We start from the raw sequence: 23,658 nt of genomic DNA, 5'->3' as shown, positions 1-23,658 counted from the left end.
TCTCATTCGCTGAAAAACAATGGGTGTGTTCTACCTTCAGATTGCACTCGATATTCGGCAATCCGTGTTTGGAGGAAAGAATATTCATGTTGCAACTGCACATGAGGACCTGGCGTATTCGTCCTACGTCCATCAGTACAGCTCTGGAAAATTCGATAACGCACTGTGAGTGTCTCAATCCTATCCTGAGTGCATTAGTTAGTTAATTTAGAGAATTATGATGACATCTGGGAGGGTAAATGAACTAAATCAATGATTCCTGTACCGCTACTCAGTGCTTACATTCAGATGCTTCTAAATAGAATTATATAGGACACATAGATTGTTGATGATTCATAAGCGGACGACTCTCATGAGCAGGTTCTCTTAATGAATTGTTTAAAAATAACTCTTAATTGTTATCCATTTGAATCATTCTGAATAAATCCTTCATTAAATTAACTTTTCTTACAAAAAGCTGTAATCTTGGGTGACGTGGGATTCCCTCGCTCTAAAAACACAATTAATTTGGCAACACTGAACAATACATAATCGTTCAGACAAACATTCCTCCTATTACGATCACCATGAAAATACGAATAATTTAATTGGTGTCTTGAGTCCCTTCTTGAAAAGCAAGCTGCCAGTTTCCAAGATGAAACTTTGTATTTTTGTTTGCAACTAATCTCGTATGAACTTTTATACCATTTCATGTGTCCCTCGAGTGTTAAGAAGTCCGTGACACAGATGTCCAGTAGTTGCCCTAACCTTTAACACGATTAAGTTGTTCTTTTAGAATTGTTGTTTTTTTTTCTTGGAAGTGTTTATCGAACAACGTATCAGTTTCATACTTTGAATTTTGCTTTTAGATTCCACGCAGAACGTGCCATAGACATCATAACTCACATTCTCCCTGAAGACCATCTGCTTCTGGCCTCGTCCAAGAGGGTGAAAGGTGAGACTAGCACTTTGAAAAGCACCCTCATTCACAGCTGCATTACTGGAATGACAACATTAAGATGGTAGCATTGGTTCAAAGTAGCATTATCATTTCACTCTTCAGTTTGTTTAGGTTTTTTTTTTTTTACTTAATTGAAAAATCATGTTACTTCAGTCTAAATTGTAATTCTGATGTTACATCTCAAGCCCTAATCCTGGAGGAGATTGCCATCGATTGTCATAACAAAGAAACAGAGGAACGCCTCCTGCAGGAGGCCCATGATCTGCACCTCTCCTCCCTCCAGTTGGCCAAAAAAGCCTTCGGAGAGTTTAACGTTCAGACGGCGAAACACTACGGCAACCTGGGCCGCCTCTACCAATCCATGCGCAAATTCAAGGTTTTTATTTGTTCCTCCTTATTTAAACCTGTGAGAATGTTACCATTAATAATATATGGAAATCAAAAGTGGATTGTTGTGAAAGCCATGTGTTTTTTTCTATTGTGTAAGCCAATCTCAACTTTTGAGTGCTTTTGAGGTCGCTGTTGGGCTGACTGACCTTTCCATGGTGTGATTTGTAATGCAGGAGGCAGAGGAGATGCACATCAAGGCCATTCAGATCAAGGAGCAGCTGTTGGGACAGGAGGACTATGAGGTGGCTCTGTCAGTGGGACACTTGGCCTCGCTCTATAACTATGACATGAATCAGTACGATGATGCAGAGCGCCTCTACTTGCGCTCCATCGCTATTGGTGAGGGTTACTTTTGTAGTTGCATTTTGGGAGGACATGCATGACATTTCTGTTTAGTTATTGTTCTTTTTTAAATTATTGTTTTTAATGTCGGTTGATATTGGACATATTTGTTTATTTAATTATGCTCATTTCCACTATTTTTGCTTAATTAGTTGTTGGTTTTTTAAAGCTGCAGTCCGTAATTTTTTGGGGGTTAAAAATTATCCAAAATAATTTTTTGAGCAAGTACATAACCAGCCAGTGTTCAAAACTATCTGCTTGCCTTAGCTCGATTCAAAACGGTAAGCTTGTAATAATGTTTTTAATTCCAGTGGTACTGGTGGATTTCAGTGGGAAATTCGAGTATTTCTTTGCGTCATTACGTCACATCTGTACACATAAAGAAGGTGTCTCGGCTCTCGGCTAGTAGGCTATATTGCGTGTGAGGATGTTGGAGGTGGAGATTTATAGCCTTTTCTCACAGCACTTGATATAATTAAACTTATCAATTTGATGGCGGATCCAGAAAGGTTCAAACGACAATCACCAGTGACAAATGGAGATTCACCTGTTGTAAAATGCAAAAGACTGCAGACTTCAGAGTAGCTACAGAAAAAAAGAGACTGGATCCAGGCCCATGTGAAAACAAGGATAATATCGGAAGGGCTTTAAATGTAGTCACGCAATGCTGATGTTGTTAACATTAACAATTTGAGAACAAAGTATAATTTGCACGGTTTGACATGATATGATAAACGATCGTTAGATTTAATCAGCGCAATTTACTGCAATGCTTTTTTTCCCTTAGTTGGTCAGAACAAAAGTGGATGTTCAGATGTTACTTGTTACTTTTACTTGTTCATATGACATTTTCCGGTAAAAATTCTTATGTTGGTCATACATCCAAAAAGTAGAATCTGTGATTCCAAATGACAGTATCCACACCGGCAAATGACAGCCGCACATTCTCCTCAAAACATTGGATTCATCCGAGCTGTGCCGTGCCGAGGCACAACCCACGTGAAGTTGATAATTTCGCGAATAACTGCAATTGCAGATTTCGAACAGAGATGGCGACAAAGAGGAAAAACTACGGACTGCAGCTATAAAGATTAACAATTTAATTTTACATTAAAAATGTTTTTGTTTTGAATTCATTTATATTTTTGAATTTATTTAATGTTTACATTTGAACAATGTTGTTAAAACCAAATCTCAAAATGAATATCCATTTTTCATAATGTAATTAAGTCACTTGGAACATTTAAAATGCTTGATTTTTTTTTTTTTTTTTTTTTTTTTTTTTTTTTTAAGACTTTTTTTAAGTTCCAAGAACAGCATGTTTGACCCTTGCTGGCAAAGTGAGACGCAATGAACACATTTTTTAAAAGTGAGTTATTGTTATAGTCCGCAAAGTCAATTTTGAGAAAAATCAAGTTTTCTGAAGGTTCCAAAACAAAATCACCTAGCATTATTACCTTAAAATCCCTGGTAATAAGACCTAATTTGGCACATGCCAAGTCAAAACCATACATCTATAAGAAAAATATATATTCAACTTTTTTTTTTTTATGATACCACATTTGTTTGATTAGCATGAAACAGACAGCCTATATTAAGACCTACTGTACCGCACAGATCTAATATAATGTTACTCAGATGTTTTTCCACAACAGTTAACCAAATGTTCACTTAAGACATAACAGATAATGTTTGCGTGGCTAGGCCTAGACAGAAATTTTGAAAAACTGTAATTCTGTGTATATGTGTATATCAGGATCGTGCGCTGTCTGAGGCATCTGCGGTATTGTTTTGTTTACATCAGCTTGAGTTCAGACTCGAGAATTCGCTATGAATATTCACAAAGTTGGAATGCTGCACTTAACAAACATGTGCTTGAGGGGAACTGCCAATCATCAAGAAGTGAGCAAAGACAAAGGAAAGGCAATCCTCTCAGAAAACGTATAAAGAAAGATACTTTTAGATGTTTAATTGCTATTTGGAGCATTGGGATCCCTAGACAAGGGCTTAATGAACAAATTTTGGGGAAAACCTTAGATTCAACCAAAAGTACTAGCTCAGAAGTAGTAAGTTCCGACTCATTTTGCCAGCACGTCACATTTATTTGAAATAATCCTTTGTAACAATATAAAAAAACTGTTCTGTCACTTTGGATCAATGTTCTTACTGAATAAAAGTATTCATTTCTTCTTCTTCAAATGTAGAATCTTGTTCTTAACATAATAACATAAACTATTCGTCTGTTTCCTGCAGGCAAGAAGTTGTTCGGGGAGGGTTACAGTGGACTGGAATATGACTACAGAGGCCTGATAAAACTGTACAACTCAGTTGGAAACTACGAGAAGGTCTTTGAGTACCACAATATTCTGTCCAACTGGAATCGTTTAAGGGACAGGCAGTTTGCAGTAGCCAACGCGCTGGAGGACGTCAACACGAGCCCCCAGGTCACAGAGCAGGTGGTGCAGTCTTTCCTGCTTTCCCAGAGCCACGGTGCCGGACGCTCCTGCTTGGGCTAACGGCTGGGAAGCCTATCGCACTGCCCACCTGAAACATATAGATGTGCACATTCACCCACATTTCACTCCTTCACACCCATTTATTCACAAGTAGTCAAGACGGGCAGGGAGTGTGATCATCATCTTGAGCTTCTCAAGCTCTTGGACTGTCAATACACTTGTACCAGCCACTCCCCATGCCCATTTTCCTTAAAATTGGAGATAAACCATGACATCTTTCCGACCATGCTAACACTCTTGATGGATAAGCAACCATTCATTGAATCGGTTCACTCTTCTCGCAGCTTCGAAGAACCAGACCATTTCTCTGACTTCAAGTGGAGTTGAATAAAAAAAAAAAACAGAAGTCCAACAAAGACTGAAAACACACCCTCTGTTCTTTTTTTATTTTGTATTTGAAGGAGAGTTGCTCCACACTACAGAAATACTTTTATTACCACATCATCTATATTGTGCTCTCAGAAAATGCACCCATAGAAGGAGATTCAACGAAATAAAAGCTCCGAGTGAAGGAACATCCGTAGATGTCCGTGTCCCCATTAACACGAGGATTAGAGCTTGACTTCATGTAATGCAAAGCTTTGCATTTGAGGATTACCTGTGTGCTCTCTGGAAAATGAGACCAGCCATGTTACATTATGGACCATTATGTTTATTTTTGCTTTTTTATTATTAATTTGTGTCATGTGTGGAATTTATGGACCAGTGGGTTTACGAATGCTCTAGATACCTTGTTTTAAGTTCTCTTCTGGTTTTGTATTCCCTTAGTACTGACATAGCTTATTTTAAACTGCCAATAATTTATATGCAAGGTATGCTACAACTTGTAGGTGTAACGTTGCAAACAGATGAGCCAAAATAACTTCTGTTGATAATTATAATACGTGTGTGACCACAGTAAATTGCCATAATATAAACTAAACGGAGTGGGAGGACAAGTTAACAAAGCCTGGCTTTCTGTCATAGCAAAGCCTTTTTCATGCATACACACACACACAATATAAGCTGGAGCGGTGATAGTTACGGGACCAGGTTTCCCAGGTCGTTGTTGTTTTCCTTTCAGAGCTCGGCCCCGGGTGGTATAGATTAACACCCCTGGCCCACTGCCAGCTGACTGGACACACCAAAAAAAAAAAGGGCTGAGCGCAGCACCTATCATTGTAAGCCTGCGGTATAGTGCGCAGGGGTGTGAATCCACACACAGTTGCGTAGTAGCAGTGCAATATTTTGCTGAATGCACCTGTACCACACTCCAGATCCAATCAGTCTGACTCATTTCACTGCCGCTCCTCTGTCAAATATCCAAAAGCCACACAGACTCGTAACCAAGTTGACAAGGAGAACATTTCAAGTTGAATGAGGACTATTGCGATTAAATTGGCAATTTTTTTTTGCTCACACCTCATAGTGAACTCATTGTTTTTTTGCTGAAACAAAGCCTTGCTTCAGGCTAGTCATGTAGAATGTGCTGTTAACGTCTTGCAGCTTTTTAGCCCTCGATCACGGCTGCAGCACCAGGACCCCAGCTCGAGCTGAAGTCCCAGCCTTAGTCTTAAAGGACTCTCAGCTGGTGGGGATCTAATTTGTCAGCCTTTTTCAAATAGCTTGCTTTGGTCGAAACCACCCGCAGAATCTCAAACACTTTTCGCCCTGTAAACCGAGCAAGAGATAGGCTAAAACATGCGAGGGACGTTATTTCACTCATTTTCACTCCAAAAAAATCCCTTTATTGTTAAGGTTGGGGTTCGATTGTGAAGAATCAGGCAATCTCAATACCAAGGGAAGGATGGGAATTTGCCTTGGTTAGAGAGATGGAATATTGTAACAAATAAACTGTGATCTTGCAAACTTGTTATAAGTGCATTTCCATTGACTATATTAGTGGAGTTCTCATATCAGATGACAATTTGAATATCAGATGTGAAAATAATGCACATGGGAAATAACTAAGCTTGGTGGATGCAGAAAGAATTTAATACGTAGCTCTGATTGCTTCCTTCTGAATGTCGATTCAAGGGCTCATTCGTCAACCTCAAGTGGCATTTCATGGTTAGAAAGATGGTTGATCAATTCCATACTGTTTTTTAAGTCAGAATAGGCCACAGTCCCCCAAAAAACAAAGGTGCTTATGGGTCAAACGTTCTCTTTCTTTGCATGTTTAAGTAATTGTATATAGAAGTAGATGCATAGCTTACAAGTGGTTATTGTCCCAGTGAGCGTGACAGAAAAACAGTCTTATACTGAGCAGTTAATGTCCCATGAAACAAGAGAACAATGAACTTTGAAACTCGAAAGTGATCACGGAAATTAATAAATAGCATCCTCTGACAATAAAAGCAATCTTGTCACTACAACCCTTCACTTTTCTTCTAAATCTGCCCTCAGAGTTGGAGAATGTATTTACGGGTTGATAACGATAAAGCGGGGCCTTTTTGATGCTAATGAAGTCCTTGGACGTGCTGACACGTGTAGATTGTGATATAGCCAAAGTGCTGTTTCAGATGGACGATGGCGATCCTTGAAGTAACGACCTTTGAGTGGATGTGAATTTTTTTTTTTAATGATTTTGTTTTAAAGACCTGTTCGTGTCTATATCCATTGGAGACACTCTAGGAGCGTTTGGCTAAAAAAAGAGGAAAATTATGTTGTTTAACATTGATACTGACTGTTACCCTGGAAATGTCAGTAACCTGTGCCACAGTGAGCCTCTGCTTGGATATTCTTCAGTCATTGGCTTTATGTAACTCACCCCCAGTAGAGTCTGCTGTACATTGTACATCTGTAACCACCAAATCATTATTAAACTCATTTGTATCCACCATTGTGAAAATCTGTAACTACTTCTAACACAAAAAAACAATATAGAGCTGTCTTATAGACTACAATGAGCAATATTGCTTCTGAAGTATTAAAATTGCTTTATTTTTGTCCTTTACATGATTATTCTTCACATGTTTCTGAAGTCAATGTGATATGTTTGAGTCTATGACTTGAATGCAACGGGATCCTACAAAAACCACTCTTTCGGGTGGTGGATGAACAAAAAATTGAATAAAAGACTGTACTCAGCATGTGTACCTCTGTAAAATTAATGACCAGGTGTTTCATTTAGGAAATCCCTCTCAAATGACTGTATCCGTCCCAAAACATGGACGTTTGTATGAGATTGTTTTTTTTTTTAAATGGAAAATTTCAACAAAACGATCACAACAGAACAGATAATAAGAGTAGCCCAGGCAAACATATATAAGATACAGTGTTCATAAATTACGAAGGGGAGAAGGAAAAAAAAAACATTTGTAGTAAGAATTTTTTTGTATTAGGCAAAGATACATTAAATTGATCAAAGGTGACAGTAGAGACTTTTTTGTTGTTACAAAAGATTTATATTTCAAATAAATGCTGTACTTTTGAATTCTCCATTCATCAAAAAAAAAATCACTGTTCCCCACCAAAAAAATCTTGAGCAGCAAATCAGCATAGAATGATTTCTGAAGGATCATGTGACACTGAAGACTGGAGTAATGATGCTGAAAATGCAGCTTTTGACCTTTTAAAATATATTCAAATAGAAAACAGTTATTTTAAATTGTAATAATATTTCATAATATTACTGTTATACTGTACCGGGAGTGCAGTATTTAAACTTTTGAACGGTAGTGTATATTATATTAGTAGTTAATAAATAATATTTTTGGTATACACACACAAATATATATATATATATATATATATATATATATATCCCTAGTTCTTCTTTTCTTCCTCTTCATCCAACAATAAGAATTTCATGTGGGTTACGATGCACCACATCTGCAAAATGACACATGAACAAATACTGTTTACACACAGATGCCTCTATTGTGACAGTAAAAACATTAATATTGCTGCCATAATTTATGATAATGCTGGGTAAACGTGCCCCTTACCTCAACTGCAAAGCACAGCAAGCGTCCTGCTGCCAGCACCAGAATCCCCAGAGTCTGTAGCCAGTATGGGGCATAGAGAGCATGAGACAGCACCTCATGCTGGTAGCCATACAGCCACACAGGCAAAACATGGAGGCCAGCTATTGTCAGGATTCCCAAAGGTGTCTTGAAGCCTGCGTGAAGAATAACACTATTCATTCTGTGCTTCCAAAAATCTCATGTTTAAAAAGAACAAATAACTTTGTGATACCTTTTGCCATCACTGCCTGCACCCAAACTGGGCTCTCTGTGAAAGTGTTCTTCCACTTGGCACCTCTGGCATTGTGGTTGCACACAAATACACACCACTCTAGTGAAGACACCAGCCAGCCCCACTTCACAAGCACAGAGTACAAAGTGAACATTTCTAATACGAATATGTTCGTGACAAACAAGTACTGACTGAACTTACATCATAAAGCATGTTCCAGAGCATGCCACGTCCTACGTTGTCAATGACCACATCCAGCCATGCACCGAACCTGGAGGTCTGCTGCAGCTTACGTGCCACCCAGCCGTCCACCCCTGCCACAAAGATAAAACACTAAATCAATTCATGTAAATACTAACATTTGTTAAATACAGTGGGTACGGAAAGAATTCAGACCCCCTTAAATTTTTCACTCTTTGTTATATTGCAGCCATTTGCTAAAATCATTTAAGTTCATTTTTTTCCTCATTATTGTACACACAGCACCCCATATTGACAGAAAAACACAGAATTGTTGACATTTTTGCACATTTATTAAAAAAGAAAAACTGAACTATCACATGGTCCTAAGTATTCAGACCCTTTGCTGTGACACTCATATATTTAACTCAGGTGCTGTCCATTTCTTCTGATCATCCTTGAGATGGTTCTACACCTTCATTTGAGTCCAGCTGTGTTTGATTATACTGATTGGACTTGATTAGGAAAGCCACACACCTGTCTATATAAGACCTTACAGCTCACAGTGCATGTCAGAACAAATGAGAATCATGAGGTCAAAGGAACTGCCTGAAGAGCTCAGAGACAGAATTGTGGCAAGGCACAGATCTGGCCAAGGTTACAAAAACATTTCTGCTGCACTTAAGGTTCCTAAGAGCACAGTGGCCTCCATAATCCTTAAATGGAAGACGTTTGGGACGACCAGAACCCTTCCTAGAGCTGGCCGTCCGGCCAAACTGAGCTATCGGGGGAGAAGAGCCCAAAGATCACTGTGGCTGAGCTCCAGAGATGCAGTCGGGAGATGGGAGAAAGTTGTAGTAAGTCAACCATCACTGCAGCCATCCACCAGTCGGGGCTTTATGGCAGAGTGGCCCGACGGAAGCCTCTCCTCAGTGCAAGACACATGAAAGCACACCTGAAAGACTCCAAGATGGTGATAAATAAGATTCTCTGGTCTGATGAGACCAAGATAGAACTTTCTGGCCTTAATTCTAAGCGGTATTTGTGGAGAAAACCAGGCACTGCTCATCACCTGTCCAATACAGTCTCAACAGTGAAGCATGGTGGTGGCAGCATCATGCTGTGGGGGTGTTTTTCAGCTGCAGGGACAGGACGACTGGTTGCAATCGAGGGAAAGATGAATGCGGCCAAGTACAGGGATATCCTGGACGAAAACCTTCTCCAGAGTGCTCTGGACCTCAGACTGGGCCGAAGGTTCACCTTCCAACAAGACAATGACCCTAAGCACACAGCTAAAATAACGAAGGAGTGGCTTCACAACAACTCCGTGACTGTTCTTGAATGGCCCAGCCAGAGCCCTGACTTAAACCCAATTGAGCATCTCTGGAGAGACCTGAAAATGGCTGTCCACCAACGTTTACCATCCAACCTGACAGAACTGGAGAGGATCTGCAAGGAGGAATGGCAGAGGATACCCAAATCCAGGTGTGAAAAACTTGCTGCATCTTTCCCAAAAAGACTCATGGCTGTATTACATCAAAAGGGTGCTTCTACTAAATTCTGAGTTAAGGGTCTGAATACTTAGGACCATGTGATATTTCAGTTTTTCTTTTTTAATAAATGTGCAAAAATGTCAACAATTCTGTGTTTTTCTGTCAATGTGGGGTGCTGTGTGTACAATAATGAAAAAAAAAAAAAGAACTTAAATGATTTTAGCAAATGGCTGCAATATAACAAAGAGTGAAAAATGTAAGGGGGTCTGAATACTTTCTGTACCCACTGTATACTTAAACTAATAATTTAACAAGTTTTGTTCACCAATGTTTTAACCTGAAGTGACATACATTTGTCAAACTGAGAGCATAGGGTATGAGAAGTTCCTGGTTTTCCTCAAGAACTATGATGCATTTTACATGTTGCATGTATATATTTTCAGTAGAATAAATTATAAATAATATGTAAAATAATGTAAAGCTTAAAATATGTAGCATGAAATACAACAAAAATGATATGCACATTTACTTTTGTTTTACATATCATTATGTAATTTGCTTTAAATAATTTGAAAACATATTCTGACCCTGTTGTAAGTTTCGTAGTGCCTATTTTTGGAAAGGTTCATGGATGCTAAAGGTTCTTCTTCATGAACCCACAGATGCCAATAATGAACCTTTTATTTTTAAGAGTGCATACATTTAGGCTATAATTTCCCTAGTTTTAATGTAAATACCTACCATCCAATATAATTGATAACACATACAAGGGTACAAAATTCTCTGGGTAACTATACAGCATCCAGGAACTGAGAACAAGAAGAATCCGGATATAACCTATAAAAAAGAAACAGTTTGTGTCATTAATAGATACAATCCTTAGGGATAGTTTGCTGATTGAATGTGTCATAAATTAAGTGATATCATATTTTTGATTCTGTAAAATGAATTGTGCTGCTGAAATTAATGAATCGAAGTCAAGTAATAATTACGTTACTCACCAATTACATTGGGCACATAAAGCAAGACATGAATTCCCATATCGCAAGTGATGCTCTCTGCTCTCTGCCACGTGTCTATATTATATATATTTGAACATATCGCAAGTGATGCTCTCTGCTGCTGCTGCCGCCACGTGTCTATATTAACGGTCACTCGTTTCTTATTTACATGACAGTGCACCTTGTCAGAGCCCGTAAGTCTTCTTCTTCTTCTTCTTCTTGTTTATTGACGGTTGACAAACCAGCTTTTAGGTGCATTACCGCCACAAACTGAACCGGAGTCAGAGTGTGGAACAATGAGGAAGGAAAACTTAAATAATAATAATAATAATAATAATAATAAAGAAAACAGAAAAAAATATATAAATTAAATATTTACTTACTTAATAACTTAATTATATTCTCAAATATAATCTTGTTGCCTTTATATAGCCTATTGCAAAACCTCATCTTTCATACCTTTTCTCGCCAATAGATTTTTTAATGACATGTCTTGGATTACTTTTTGCTGCAATTTAAGGACCAACACTCGTCTTTCATTTTCATACTCTGTCCAGTAAAATGTTCGACTGTCTTTTCTACATTACAATGACTGCAAACCCCATTATGATGTTTTTTATTTTATATAGGTTACCATTAAGTCCAGTATGACCTACATAATCTTGTTATAATCGATTCTTCTTTTTTTCTTAATATTGTTGTGAATCGTCCTATACCCACATTTTCTTCAATATATAAATGTCTTCCCTTTTTTCCTCTATCCCACATTTCCTGATATATATTAATTGGTTTCAGATTTTCTCATGAAAATTGTGATTTCAACTTTATTGCAAATATTTTTCTACTGCCTTGATTATGATATTTATTCTTTCTGTTCTAGATGTTTGGGCTGAGCAATTAATTACTTCTGCTAAGAATGTCAGAAACTGATTTGTGTCCACTATTAGAGATTCCTTTGTCACCCTAAAATAATCAAAAGGTCATTATGATCATTAACATTTAAATCAATGCAAAAGAGTCCATCTTCTCTGCTGTGCAAGAGTCATTCGTGTTGCAATATACTAAATGCCATAGGGGGCGCTAAAAGATAAGCGTCTGGAAGCTTGTTGTAAGATCATAGACTGTAAAAAATAGTGTAAGATCTATGAAAGGTTAGCGAAAAAATGTGCTCTGATTTGCATAATTACTTGTCAGATCTGATTTTGTGTAGATTATAGGCTACATTCCTTAAAAATAAGAGTCAAAACGTTTTTGTAAATTGAAATAAAACTGAGATAAAACTAAAAAATATTGGATTATAAATGTAGCAAACTGCCTTGCCTTGTGTTTGAAGTGTAATTCCTAAAGTGACTAAAATTACAGGCTAACTAAATTAGAAATTTAGAAATAAAAACAATAAAAGCACATTAGAGCACATTACTAAATGATCAAATTGCACTGGTCAAAACGTTACCCAAGACCAAAAACATTTCTGATTTATTTTAGTAGAATAAAACAATGCTGCTTCTAGGTTACAAGCTTATTTAGGCTATTTTAAAGCATACAAATAATTTAAACGACTCAAAATGTTTCAAAACTACCCAATAACACATTTGAATCATATTTTTGGTGGGTGATAAAACGAATAGAAATAGCTGAGGGCTCTCCAGAGCAAAAATGTGCTGCCTCCATACAAAGATATTAAACTGACCACCAAGGAAAAGGCTATTTATTGGTTTATCAAAGTCATCCTTTCATTATTAACCATTTTATTTCCATACTAATACTATACACACAATGTGCTGGCAAAGTAAAGAAAATGGTGTTGTTGCGCTCATGCAACAAGGTGCAAATTGGTTAAACTGGCTCCACACAACCAAGCTAATATTAACCACGGATATGAAAGTCGACGACTTGACAGCCAGCTCCGGGCGAAAAGCTTCTATGCGTATGCGTCAGTGTTGCGTTTCTTGCGTGAAACTGACGCTCATACGCCCCCTGTATTCTGATTGGACAAATGTCACGTGATCAAGTATGGAGGCGTCGACGCTTAGACGCGTCACTCGTTGATAACGCTAAACTCTACCGCTTGACTTGAGGAACACCATACCGAGAGAGAGAGAGAGAGAGAGGGAGAAAAAAAACAAAACAACGCAAAACAAGGCAACAGGCACCGGTCACACTCTGCACATTTCTGCCATTGCCATGAAATGAGGGCACCATGGGCGCCAAAGAGTCACGGATAGGCTTCCTTTCGTTTGACGAGGCCGTTAAAAGAGGTAAGAGGTTTGAGCTTCAGCGATTAACGGCGGTCAGTCAGTTACGCGGCAGCGCTAAGCTAGCGTTAGCAAGCTAGTTAAGCCCACATATTAACTCTTTCTGCGAGCTAACAAGCCTCAACCTGTCATTTCACATAGATATGATGTTCTGTTGTAAAAGGCTTGGAGGATGAAGGTGGGGCTGTTTGGTCATGTCTTTGTTTTATTGGTGTAATGTTGTTGTCAGTGGCTCTGTCACAAAACATTGTCAGCTGTCTAACGTTAACGTTACTTAGATTTTTCTGCGTCATATTCGCATTCCCAAGCGATCAAGTTGCCCTAAATCGTCTGAGAGTGGACATCTCACTAGGTTTTGACACAGTCAATATCTAACTAGCAGCCGACTTGAAGTGTAACTAATCTGGGTGGTGCAGGAGCGTACACACTGACAAACAGATTTCACTAATCTGTCAACATTTCTCAACACCTCCATTGTATTTGTCATGTAGCCTATCGCTCTTTATCTCTCCCTAAGCAGACAGTGGAAGTGCATTTCCTGGCACATAGAAATCAGATTTTTTTTCTAACCAGTCATTTTCTTCCTGTTTACCTTCAGTTATTATACTATTTGGTGTTACTTTTATGGATTTGGTGATTTTATGGAAGTGAATGTTCTTCAATAATTATAATTCAATAAATATAATTATGTATTTTTAGTAAAGGCCTGTTTATAAGGCAATGACAGCTCCTATCAGCTGTAAGTGTTTCCTCATCAAGGATGTAAACAAATAAGTGGATAGGTCACCCAAAAATGAAAGTCTTTAATCATGTACTTACCCTCATGTTGTTCCAAACCTGTATGACTTCATTTTCTTCTGTGGAACTTAAAATATGTTTGGAAAATCTTTTCATTTTTTACATTTATCTATTTAGTCTATATACCATGAAACTCAATGGACACATTCTGCAAAATATCTTCTTTTTTTTTTGCATTTTGCAAAAGAAAGTCATACAGCTTTGGAATGACATGAGGGTTAGATGATGATGTAATAAATTTCATTTTGGGGGTAATTATCCATTTAATACTGGTGGGAACCAAGGATACATTTTGAGAATTGGTTATCAAAAAACCCTGAATCTGAATATTGATGGGGACTGTCTATGGTGGTTAACATCTAGGGCTGTGCGATATGAACAAAAAAAGTACTTTCACAATTTTTTGATCAATATTGTGATTTTGAAGCAATATTTCCTTACACACTTACTGGTCTGTATAATTTTTTTGGAAGCTGGCTTTATTGACGATATTTGCAGGCACCATATCTTTGCATAAATGATATGTGACGTGACGGCATCAGTTATTTCTTTATGCTTTTTTTTTACTTTTGTATGTTGTGCTGTTTGCAAATGCCAGTATTATCGCTGGCATTTGCACTCGCATCTCACGTCTTTTGCCGTATCTCACACATGACACAGCATTTTACACGGCGCTCAAGGTAAAAGATATTAAACTTTTAAAAAACATGTCTCAAGACCTACGTCTCGTGTTTTTTAACTGCAAAAATGCGTTCTTTGGTGTGAATGGCCCCTACTTTGTTTTGCCACAGTGATAGTTTGACAGGTCTTGCAAATTACCTGGCTCTGTGATACATCATCTCTCCAGTATCCAAAACCACGAGTGTAGATTTATTTTGGCCAAGTCATGATCCTGTCCTGAATTCACCTTCCCTGTTTCCGCGCTAGTTTTAGGTGTGCTGTATTCAGATTGCACAATGAGGGGCCTGGTGGAAAAATCTCTCATTAGGCAATATTCGCATTTGTTGAAACATTAAGGTGCAGTCACATTTACCATTGATCGACAATTTTTCACTGGCAAAATCCAGTCATTTCAGTAGGAATCCATGCAATAGGGAATTCTGCATAAGAGTGAAAGATTTACTGAGGCAGATTTCGCAATTGGTTCAAACTGGACATGCAGATTCTCCGCATTTACCAACAGTAAGCTTTACATATTGTGTGATTTACATATGTGGTTTCAACAACCAGATGCATTTCCTTGTCCAGTTTCGTCTGGAATACGTGTCAGGCACTCCTGAAGTGGTTTGAGTGATTGGATTTAAAACCGTCTCAAATGCGTTTCGAAGGGGCATTTACACCTGGTCTTTTCACGATCGGATGGCTATCCGATCTGAGAAAATGCTCGGTAAACAGTAAACACATTTTTGCCCATGAAAATGAACAGAAATTTCGCTAATGTGACGCTTCAGAGTCATACTCCTAGATTGGTTATTTAATGTTTATGTCAGTATACTCTTGATTTTTATCTGGCAGTCATAATCACCTTAACTGCTCTGGTGACCTGACAATCAGGCTGACAGGCCTTGATGCTGGTATGTTTATGAGTGTCTAATGATCGGGGTGTTGAGAGCGGACACTGGCACCTGAGATCGAGTGCGTCAGCAAGCATTGCTTATCTTTCCCCACCTTGATGAATAAGCAGAATTGAGCTGTTGCTTTGCATAGGCGTTATTTGCATTTTTGTTTCTCTTACTAGGAAACCACACGCCAAGATACATCCTGGCCAAATCTGAAACAGCTATTGAGGAATTTTTTTTTTTTTTTTGTCTCTTCATCTTGTTGACATAGGCTAATTGCTGACATAATGTTTCCCGAGCTAAATAGGGCCTCTTGCTAGTCACCTGAGATTGTTGAAGGGTTAAAAGATTGTGTGATTGTATCATACGGTTGTGTGTGTGTGTGTGTGTGTGTGTTGGTGGGGAGAGGGAGTTAGCTGGCCCTGAGCCTGTTAGCAGAGGTAGAATTACCCTAATTGTTTCAGCTGCATCCACACTGTGGTGGCACATTTATTGAAGCTTTTTGTGCCATGCTGCCCAATGGCCAATGTTGCTGACATCACTTCATCACAATAACGTAGTGTTAAAGGGGAATGGAATTCATGTCAGCATTTTATTGCTTGTTTTATTAATGGCTTGTTCTCGGTCATGTAATAGTTGTTCTTAAATCCATCATTGTGCATTATAGACTATATTGAAATAATATCCAGGCTCCATTTATTTATATCCAGGCTCCATTGGATATTATTTATTGAAATAATATCCAGGCTCCATTTATTTATTTTATATATATATATATATATATGACCTATCCCTAGATAGAAAGAAATATATTTTCCTTTAAATATTGTCGTAAAAAAAACATTTTATGATGTTTCCAACTGGAAATCTTACATCCGTAATGCGACAGCTGTGAATTCATAAACACCTTTCCAGGAAAATGATGACACATACGTGATCAAAAACAAAGAAGAACTGTTGTCTTCATTTAAGCTATTAATATTCCTACTGTGTTATTCTTGAAAAGGTGTGGATTGGAATCATCCATAATATATAGGCTACTCGGGTTAGTAATTTGAAGTCCAGCGATCATACTCAAAGGTTTTCAGTGGCTTTCATCTAAGATTGAACATTCAATATACTGTTCAGTATTATAAAGGAGCTTCTAGTTTCCCAACCCTGTCGTATGTAGCCCACTGACAATGTGACAGTGCTGCTAGCCTTATGGGGAGCACAGGCATTCCCCTGTCAGCTTGACTGAGAGAGGGTCCTCTGAGACTCCAGGCTGTCGAATCCATCGGAGATAATTAAGTCTCGTCTTCAGGAATTCATGTTTATTTATGCTGCCTACCTATAAGGGTCAGGCGTCTCATTTGTACTCAGGTCGTCCTTGGAGTCCTCTGCCTAGAATGTAAGGTTGCCACCACCTACAGACCTACATTGTTGTAGCTTTCTGCGAACTCAAAGTAGGTCATGTTTCTGGGTAATGGCACACCGAAATTAGTTTTACTGTAGGATACAGTGTATCCTGCAGGCATTCCATCAGTAACTCAGAGCTTTATGGATCTAGCTGTCTCTCCTCTGAGGGGAAGCGCTCTGACTGGACGAGGAAAGGGAAAATCAAAGAAGCTGTGAATGCTTTAGCAGTCTTTTGCTGTGCTATTTCAAAGAGTAGACCTGTCACTGAATTCCCCAGAGCAAGACGACATTTGCATTTCCTCAGTTCTTTTTCATCACCCTAACGTGAACACTAGTCAATGTGTTCCTTCGTGTTGGAAAAGGCTGGTGTAGTTTTCTTCTTTTTGGATACTTTTTTGGGAGAAGAGTTTAAATAAACAATTATTGAGTCAGGTAGGCTAGATTGCAAGTGTAAGCAGTGTTATTGGAGATTAATGGAGTCAGTATAGATAAGAATAGGTTACTTTGCCTCACCGTAAATACTGTGGCTCATAAAAAGGAGATCTTTAACTAGCCCCTGAAGGAAAGTGTATTTTAGTCTATCAGAGTGACCTAATTTTGACTCCAGTATTTTTTCATTACATTTTTTTATTTTACTTTTAAACTTATAATATAAAAATAAATGACAGTAATTATTCTGTAAATTTAGTTAACTGATTCCAATGTTTCATGCATATTTTAATAGCTGTACTGTTGTGCTATCACTCGGTCTCCCTTGGGAAACCGTCTTATGGTTTTCATATATTACTTTGGCATCTTTGGAGAGAGCAATTTGGGAATTGCTTAATAGAATTGGCTTAATTGTCTTGTAATGGCTTCAAAAACTGGTCAGGAGTTCTTCCTGCACATGCACAGAAAATGTCTCCAGCATTCAGCATAGTCATTGTCATTGCCTTTTCAGTGGAACATCTGGTGCCATGATTGTGTTTATGATTTTGGGATGTTGTTCACCTCATCCGATGCTTTTCTCCCACAGATCATTATACAGAATAATTATGCTCGCTCCATGTCTATTAAAATGCCTGTGGAGAGACTGCAGAGATATATTAGAGCGCATCTGCTGACCTGTCAACTTTGAAACATCTCAGATGCAGTGGTCTACTCCACGGCCATGTCTGTGCATTCTGTATCACATGAAGAGAGAGAAATCTCATTGACCGCCCTCACCTTTCCCCCAGCTGTGTGTCTTTGACTATAGAGTGTGACCTGGGAGAATGGATGTCATTTGAGAATTAAAAGTTTTCTCCTGCTTTGTAAGAAAATCAACCTTTCTTTAGTCCTGAGGAATTTTTATGACCCTCCGAGCTCTAAACTGTTTTCTCAGGCTGTCCCTTTGGTTCACCCTCTGTCAAGTCTAGGAATATCCACACACGTCTGTTTCCTGTCGTCATATCTTCGCAAAACACAGTATTCCCATTTCTTCCTGGTATTATAAAGACTGTGGAGTGCCTATTGAGAAAATGTGCTGTGCTTACTGATAGAGACATATATTGGCAAGGCTGATATTTGGTTGTATTGAGGCCTAAAACATTAATAAGTCTAATATTGTAATGTGGTGGAAAAATGGCTTTTTGTTTTGTTTTGCAATTTTAATAAAGAAAATTTAACCTTCACTTAATTTTAAATGGTCCTGCAGTGTGTGGCATGTCACAACGCACAACTTTCATAATGTCAACTGTCCAAAAGTATTGGATGTCAACTACACTTGTAGGATGTAAACAATGTTTCTTTCCATTGACTCATTGGAATAACCTGTTTAAGTTTGTGCTTTGAGCTTTTGAATATCCTCATTATTTGTCTGTAGTGATTTTATGCAATAAGGTGTCCTCAACATCCTGATATAGACGTCTTTTTTTTAAACGTCCTTACAAGCATTGTGTGTACGAATGCGATTCTTCTCTCCAGGTCCTTGATACATCTCATGCAGTGTTCCGGCTCAAAGTCTCACTTTTGTGCTGAAATTGTTCTTAAACAATATTCCCTCTGAGGCTTTGTGTGTCTTTCAGCATCACTGGTCACATCACAATGACATGCCCTCATACGCTCAGCACTGACCTACCAATCAGAGTTTACCCTTTACTGAACCTCATTGCCATATGAGTGAGAAATGAAGGTGCAGGTATGAGAATTATAGGGGAGAAGTGGGAAGTTTGTGTGAATATTTATATACTGTAAAAAATGATTATCTGAAGTTGTAAATAAAGCAAAGATTATTGGAGCATGTTTGCCAAGAAAATAACATTAATTCAATGTGTTACTTGCCATTGCTTCTTTGTAATTGTTTGGGAAATTTACTAGCAATGTCTGAGTGAAAATAGTTTCTACACCCATTTTTCAGTATAGGTCTATTTTTTTTTTTATTTTTTTTTTGTGGCAGCGTAATCTTACAATTAAAAAGATCAAATTTAAAAACAAGATGAAACTAATCTCCTAATTTTCAGCCCTTTGTGATGTAGTCCAATTTATGAACAAATGACTTTTAATATGAACCAGTTCTTTTTAGTGAATCAAAACATGTAGAGCAACCAGTGTAGTCCAATTTATGAACAAGTGACTCTTATGAGCCAGATCTTTTAACGAATTATGTTTAAAAAAAACTCAAGTTTACGATTTGAATGAGTTTAGGCCTGTTTTACAGTTTAATGAATCCTTCACTGAATGAACTCATGGAATTAGTCAGATGCGCTTATATATATCAACATTTGACTCATCTACACCGAACCGCAAGTTATCATTACTTTGACGTCTGTTTCAAAATTAAGCAAATTTTGTGTACTTAAGGTTTGTAAAATTTAAATCGGTACTGTTTGTTCATATGACACGTTCTTCATATGACATTTGCAGCACATTTGTTATAGTAAACACTATTCTAATTAAAAAGGTGTTTTAGGACAAAAAGGGCAGGGAAAACATCAGCTGCCGTATTGTGACAACACCATAAGAGCCATCAGTGCTGAAAAATGGCTCCAGTCGCTCTCCTTCAATGATATGCTAACAACTGTTATTACAATGGAGTGGCATTTGTTTGAATGCTTTTGTTGTGAATGTACTATGTGCCGCCTAATTCCAAGCATTCTTAAAGGGATAGTTCACCCAAAAATGGGTGGTGTTTTTTTTTTTTTTTTTTTTTTTTTTAGTGCAAGTCACCGGCTACCGTCACTTCGGGAGTACATATACAGGCAAAACAAAATGAATACCCATGGCTCCTGACGATACAATGAGGTCTCATGACGCGAAGGCATCGGTCTGTGCAAGAAACTGAACATTATTCACAATATTATTACCTGTAATCCACAGCCTCAACAAACAGCAGTCTGCAGCGCAAGCTTCCTGTCGCATTACGATGCTAAAAAGCTAAAACTCTTCTTTAATGTTCTACTAAAGACAAGAAGTCGCTTGTATATTGGATATAAAATGAAAAAATTTCATTTTCATCTGAGTGTGAAAGCAATTTTTTTTTTTTGTGAAGTTTTGTTCACATATCAACAAAAAACGAGAATAAAATCGAGAAATAAATATCGTCAATCCAGAGCTATAGTGTTCACACACAGCTGACACGTTTCACTGTTGTAGCTTATCCACGTTGTGTGCATGAGATAGATGCTGAACAAACGTGCCATCTGAGAAGCGCTATTTAAACGTCTGTTTCAGTCACTGATTTCGAAGTCAAAATCCATTCTGTTCTTTCAGAAAAGCATTTCTGGAAATATCCTGGAAAGAGCATGGTGTCTTGGCCCTCTGCTCTTGGCCTTGATCCTGTTATATGGATGGGTCGAATAGAACAGTGCTGTGGTTTATGAGCAGGTCTGTGATGTATTGTGCTAGGCAGTACAAGGCTATGAGTGGAGAGAAGCAGCAATGGCCTCCTCTAAGTGTCTGGGTTAAACACAGGCTGCAGAGGCGGTGATGTTTTAAAAGGGATGAGTGTGTGTGTACGTGAGAGAGAGAGAGAGAGAGAGAGAGAGAGAGAGAGATGAAAGCACTTGCTGTAGTCCCTCTCTGTCATTATAACTCAACATGCTCTGAGCTAGAGGTAAGAAATGTGCAAAGATGGCAATGACTTTGACTTATAAGAAGTTTGCTCAGCACTCAGAGCTACCTATCTCAGACCTAAGGCCCTGACATGAATTTTCTGCTTAAAAAAACTGCATAACACGTAAATGGAACGATTAACTGCTAGACGCCAAAGAGCCTTATGCTCACAAGGTTTTTGAATGGGTTATCAATGCGTTAGGCTATTCAGCGAGGATGCATTCCAATAGTTTAGTATAAAACAATGAACCTCTTTTTGAAGTAGTTTTTATTGAAAACCACCTCATATCCTGTACAGCTATTTGACAGCTCTCCACTGTGTTCACAGTTACCGATGTGGAGCTCAAACGTCTGCGAGATGCCTTCAAGAGGACCAGTGGCCTGTCTGTCTATATGACCCAGCAATGCTTCTACAGGGAAGTACTGGGCGATGGAGTGCCACCAAAGGTTGCAGAGGTGAGTCAAGCTTTAATAAAAAAAATTACATTACAGTGCTGTCTCATCATGTTTTAACAGGGTTGTGCTTGTATGACAGTCCATTTACTGTACCTTTGATGGATTTAGATTATATTTTCTTTATATTTTGTGCTCTGACTACATCCTTTAGTACATGATAGTCACAAAAACATACATTAACTTAGTTACAGTTCCCCACTGTTGATTTTGTGCTTTTTTATGCTGCAGTTTGACTAAGCTTAAGCTATTTCCCTGTTCGTGTTGTGTGTAGTTCTGTTTTGGTTTGCTGATGCTCTAAATACGCAAAGTCATGTGGTTACCACTTGTAACCCAGAGAAGCACTAACTGAAAGGGCGGGGCTTTATGGTAAAACACCCTCACACATCATCATCTGACATTTAAATACTTCCTCATGACCTGACCGCTGTAACCATGAGTTCATGTGGCCCTCTACCTGCCTCCTGTATTTTATAGTCTGATCTCTGTGAGATGAATCATACAGATATCCCCCTCTATTTCAGCAGAAACCTTTCTGGTTCATACTTCTTCTACTTGTTGTCATAGGAACTAGTATTTGCATGCCAGTGTGGCTGACTAGTTATTTTCGTCTCGTTTCTGTGTGGATCTCAGCCAGTTTTATTGAGAAAAATGTATCGGATCAATACTCTAAGATCGCTTTAGAAAGGGGACACTTCTCTTTGAAGTTTTAGTGTCAATTTAAAAAAAGTCCTTAAAACCGATGGAGGCCTTTAACAGGACTTGACTCTAAAGTCATGAATCTTTCGTCAGGTATTATGAACTTTCAGTCCTGGCTGCAATCCAATGAAATTCTTTCAGCTGAACAAAACTGCCACTCATCCGAAATTGCATAGTTATGCATATCTCTTTTCCCACAAGCTTGTACAGTGACTTATCCTGATTTTTGCCAAGCACTTTGATGCTTTTATTGAGTAGGTTTATTACTAAAGTGATTATTTCTTGCACTCTACACATTCACGTGTCACATTCTGTGCTGGTTAACAGACCATTTGCTGGATCAAGGTTGAGATTTTCCTTACATTTACACCTGGGGCCAGTTGCATAAACATAGCCATGATGTTAAAACTGTGTCTTAAAGGGATAGTTCACCCAAAAATTCTAATTAGCCCATGATTTACTCACCCTCAAGACATCCTAGGTGTATATGACATTCTTCTTTCAGACTAGGGCTGTCACTTTTTATTCGATATTCGAATATGCATTCGAACATGACGTGAAATATTCGAAATCTAACTATAAATAAACTATCTGTTTTTTTTAAAGTGCCATGTTTTGCGCATTTTTTACAGTCTATGATTAGACCGTTTGTTTTTTATTTTATTGTTTGCCATCTCATCCAGTAGCGGCTGCTCTAAACGTATTGTAGCGTAGGCCCGTGACCAAATCAAGCGAATAGCCAATAGCCAGCTTGTTTTGAAAATGGAAGATAACAACAAGACTAAAGAGACCGCGCTGTAATTCCTGCCTATTACACACACACACACACACACACACTCACACGACCCACAGAAAAGACGCCCGCCAGTATCGAGTTCTCTTTCGGGCTTGAACAAACCATAACACACAAATTATGCCAAATGTCCGTTTTGTCGAGTGTCCTCATAAGAGCAGTCTTAAATTATTTAAATAAAGTCTTAAATGAACGTAGAGATTTGTGAGAAAATGGGACGCGTGTCAGATCGCGTCTCTGTCAGCAGCGGCTGGTCTTAAAGTGTCATTAATGTTAATCAAAGAACAAAGGTAAGAGAGTAAATTACTCACTCAGACCCGGCGCCAGGAGGATTATTATACCGGTAGCCTAATAATCATGAATGCACTCCGCTGTCTTTTAACACATCTCCGGCGAACGGCTTTTTCACGCAAAAGAAAAACTCTTCATGAAGCGCAGTGAAATTCAGCGACCTATGTGGCGTTTCCTGATGGATCGAGGTCGTTCGTTAACTTCATTTTACTCGTAGATATTCGAATATATTCGAATACATTGCTTGATATTTGATATCCGTTCGAATTTGATTTTTCAAAAGTGACAGCCCTATTTCAG

The 23,658-nt window shown here is 38.2% G+C and overlaps 3 protein-coding genes across 6 annotated transcripts in view; 2 read left to right on the top strand and 1 right to left on the bottom strand.

Annotated features, from left to right (window-relative positions):
- appbp2 (amyloid beta precursor protein (cytoplasmic tail) binding protein 2) overlaps positions 1 to 7,256 on the top strand; it is a 12,639-nt gene extending 5,383 nt beyond the window's left edge. Inside the window, exons 9-13 of the mRNA XM_084419965.1 lie at positions 41 to 165; positions 849 to 934; positions 1,126 to 1,316; positions 1,504 to 1,669; positions 3,926 to 7,256. Of these exons, the coding sequence (XP_084276091.1) occupies positions 41 to 165; positions 849 to 934; positions 1,126 to 1,316; positions 1,504 to 1,669; positions 3,926 to 4,188 (831 nt within the window). The 3' untranslated portion in view covers positions 4,189 to 7,256. The remainder of the gene's footprint in view (positions 1 to 40; positions 166 to 848; positions 935 to 1,125; positions 1,317 to 1,503; positions 1,670 to 3,925) is intronic.
- A 564-nt stretch (positions 7,257 to 7,820) lies between these two features.
- LOC311297603 (uncharacterized protein) lies at positions 7,821 to 11,245 on the bottom strand. The gene is made up of 6 exons (XM_084419967.1): positions 11,042 to 11,245; positions 10,782 to 10,877; positions 8,569 to 8,681; positions 8,368 to 8,491; positions 8,118 to 8,290; positions 7,821 to 8,001 (listed from the first exon to the last, which is right to left on the bottom strand). Exons 1-6 carry the CDS (start codon positions 11,079 to 11,081, stop codon positions 7,936 to 7,938), a joined length of 612 nt encoding a protein of 203 aa, XP_084276093.1. The 5' UTR covers positions 11,082 to 11,245; the 3' UTR covers positions 7,821 to 7,935.
- Positions 11,246 to 13,062: 1,817 nt separating this feature from the next.
- usp32 (ubiquitin specific peptidase 32) overlaps positions 13,063 to 23,658 on the top strand; it is a 48,824-nt gene continuing 38,228 nt past the window's right edge. For all 4 annotated transcript variants that reach the window (XR_014628774.1, XR_014628775.1, XM_084419394.1 and 1 more), the window contains exons 1-2: positions 13,063 to 13,299; positions 21,451 to 21,578. Coding sequence is in view for 2 of the 4 variants with exons in the window: in XM_084419394.1 (XP_084275520.1) it covers positions 13,242 to 13,299; positions 21,451 to 21,578 (186 nt within the window). In the remaining 2 variants the exon portion in view is untranslated. The remainder of the gene's footprint in view (positions 13,300 to 21,450; positions 21,579 to 23,658) is intronic.

Source organism: Rutilus rutilus (genome assembly GCF_951802725.1).
Source record: "Rutilus rutilus genome assembly, chromosome: 9".
Classification (NCBI taxonomy): domain Eukaryota; kingdom Metazoa; phylum Chordata; class Actinopteri; order Cypriniformes; family Leuciscidae; genus Rutilus; species Rutilus rutilus.
The sequence above is the reverse complement of the archived record's forward strand: the minus strand, read 5'-3'. Positions and strand labels throughout refer to the sequence as shown.

Bases quoted from the DNA above. Each gene is read 5' to 3' on its own strand.
- LOC311297603 (XM_084419967.1), bottom strand. From the start codon at position 11,081: ATGGGAATTCATGTCTTGCTTTATGTGCCCAATGTAATTG. The intron at 10,878-11,041 runs GTGAGTAACGTA...TCTTTTTTATAG, and splicing joins TTATGTGCCCAATGTAATTG to GTTATATCCGGATTCTTCTT. The intron at 8,002-8,117 runs GTAAGGGGCACG...GTCATTTTGCAG, and splicing joins TGCTGTGCTTTGCAGTTGAG to ATGTGGTGCATCGTAACCCA.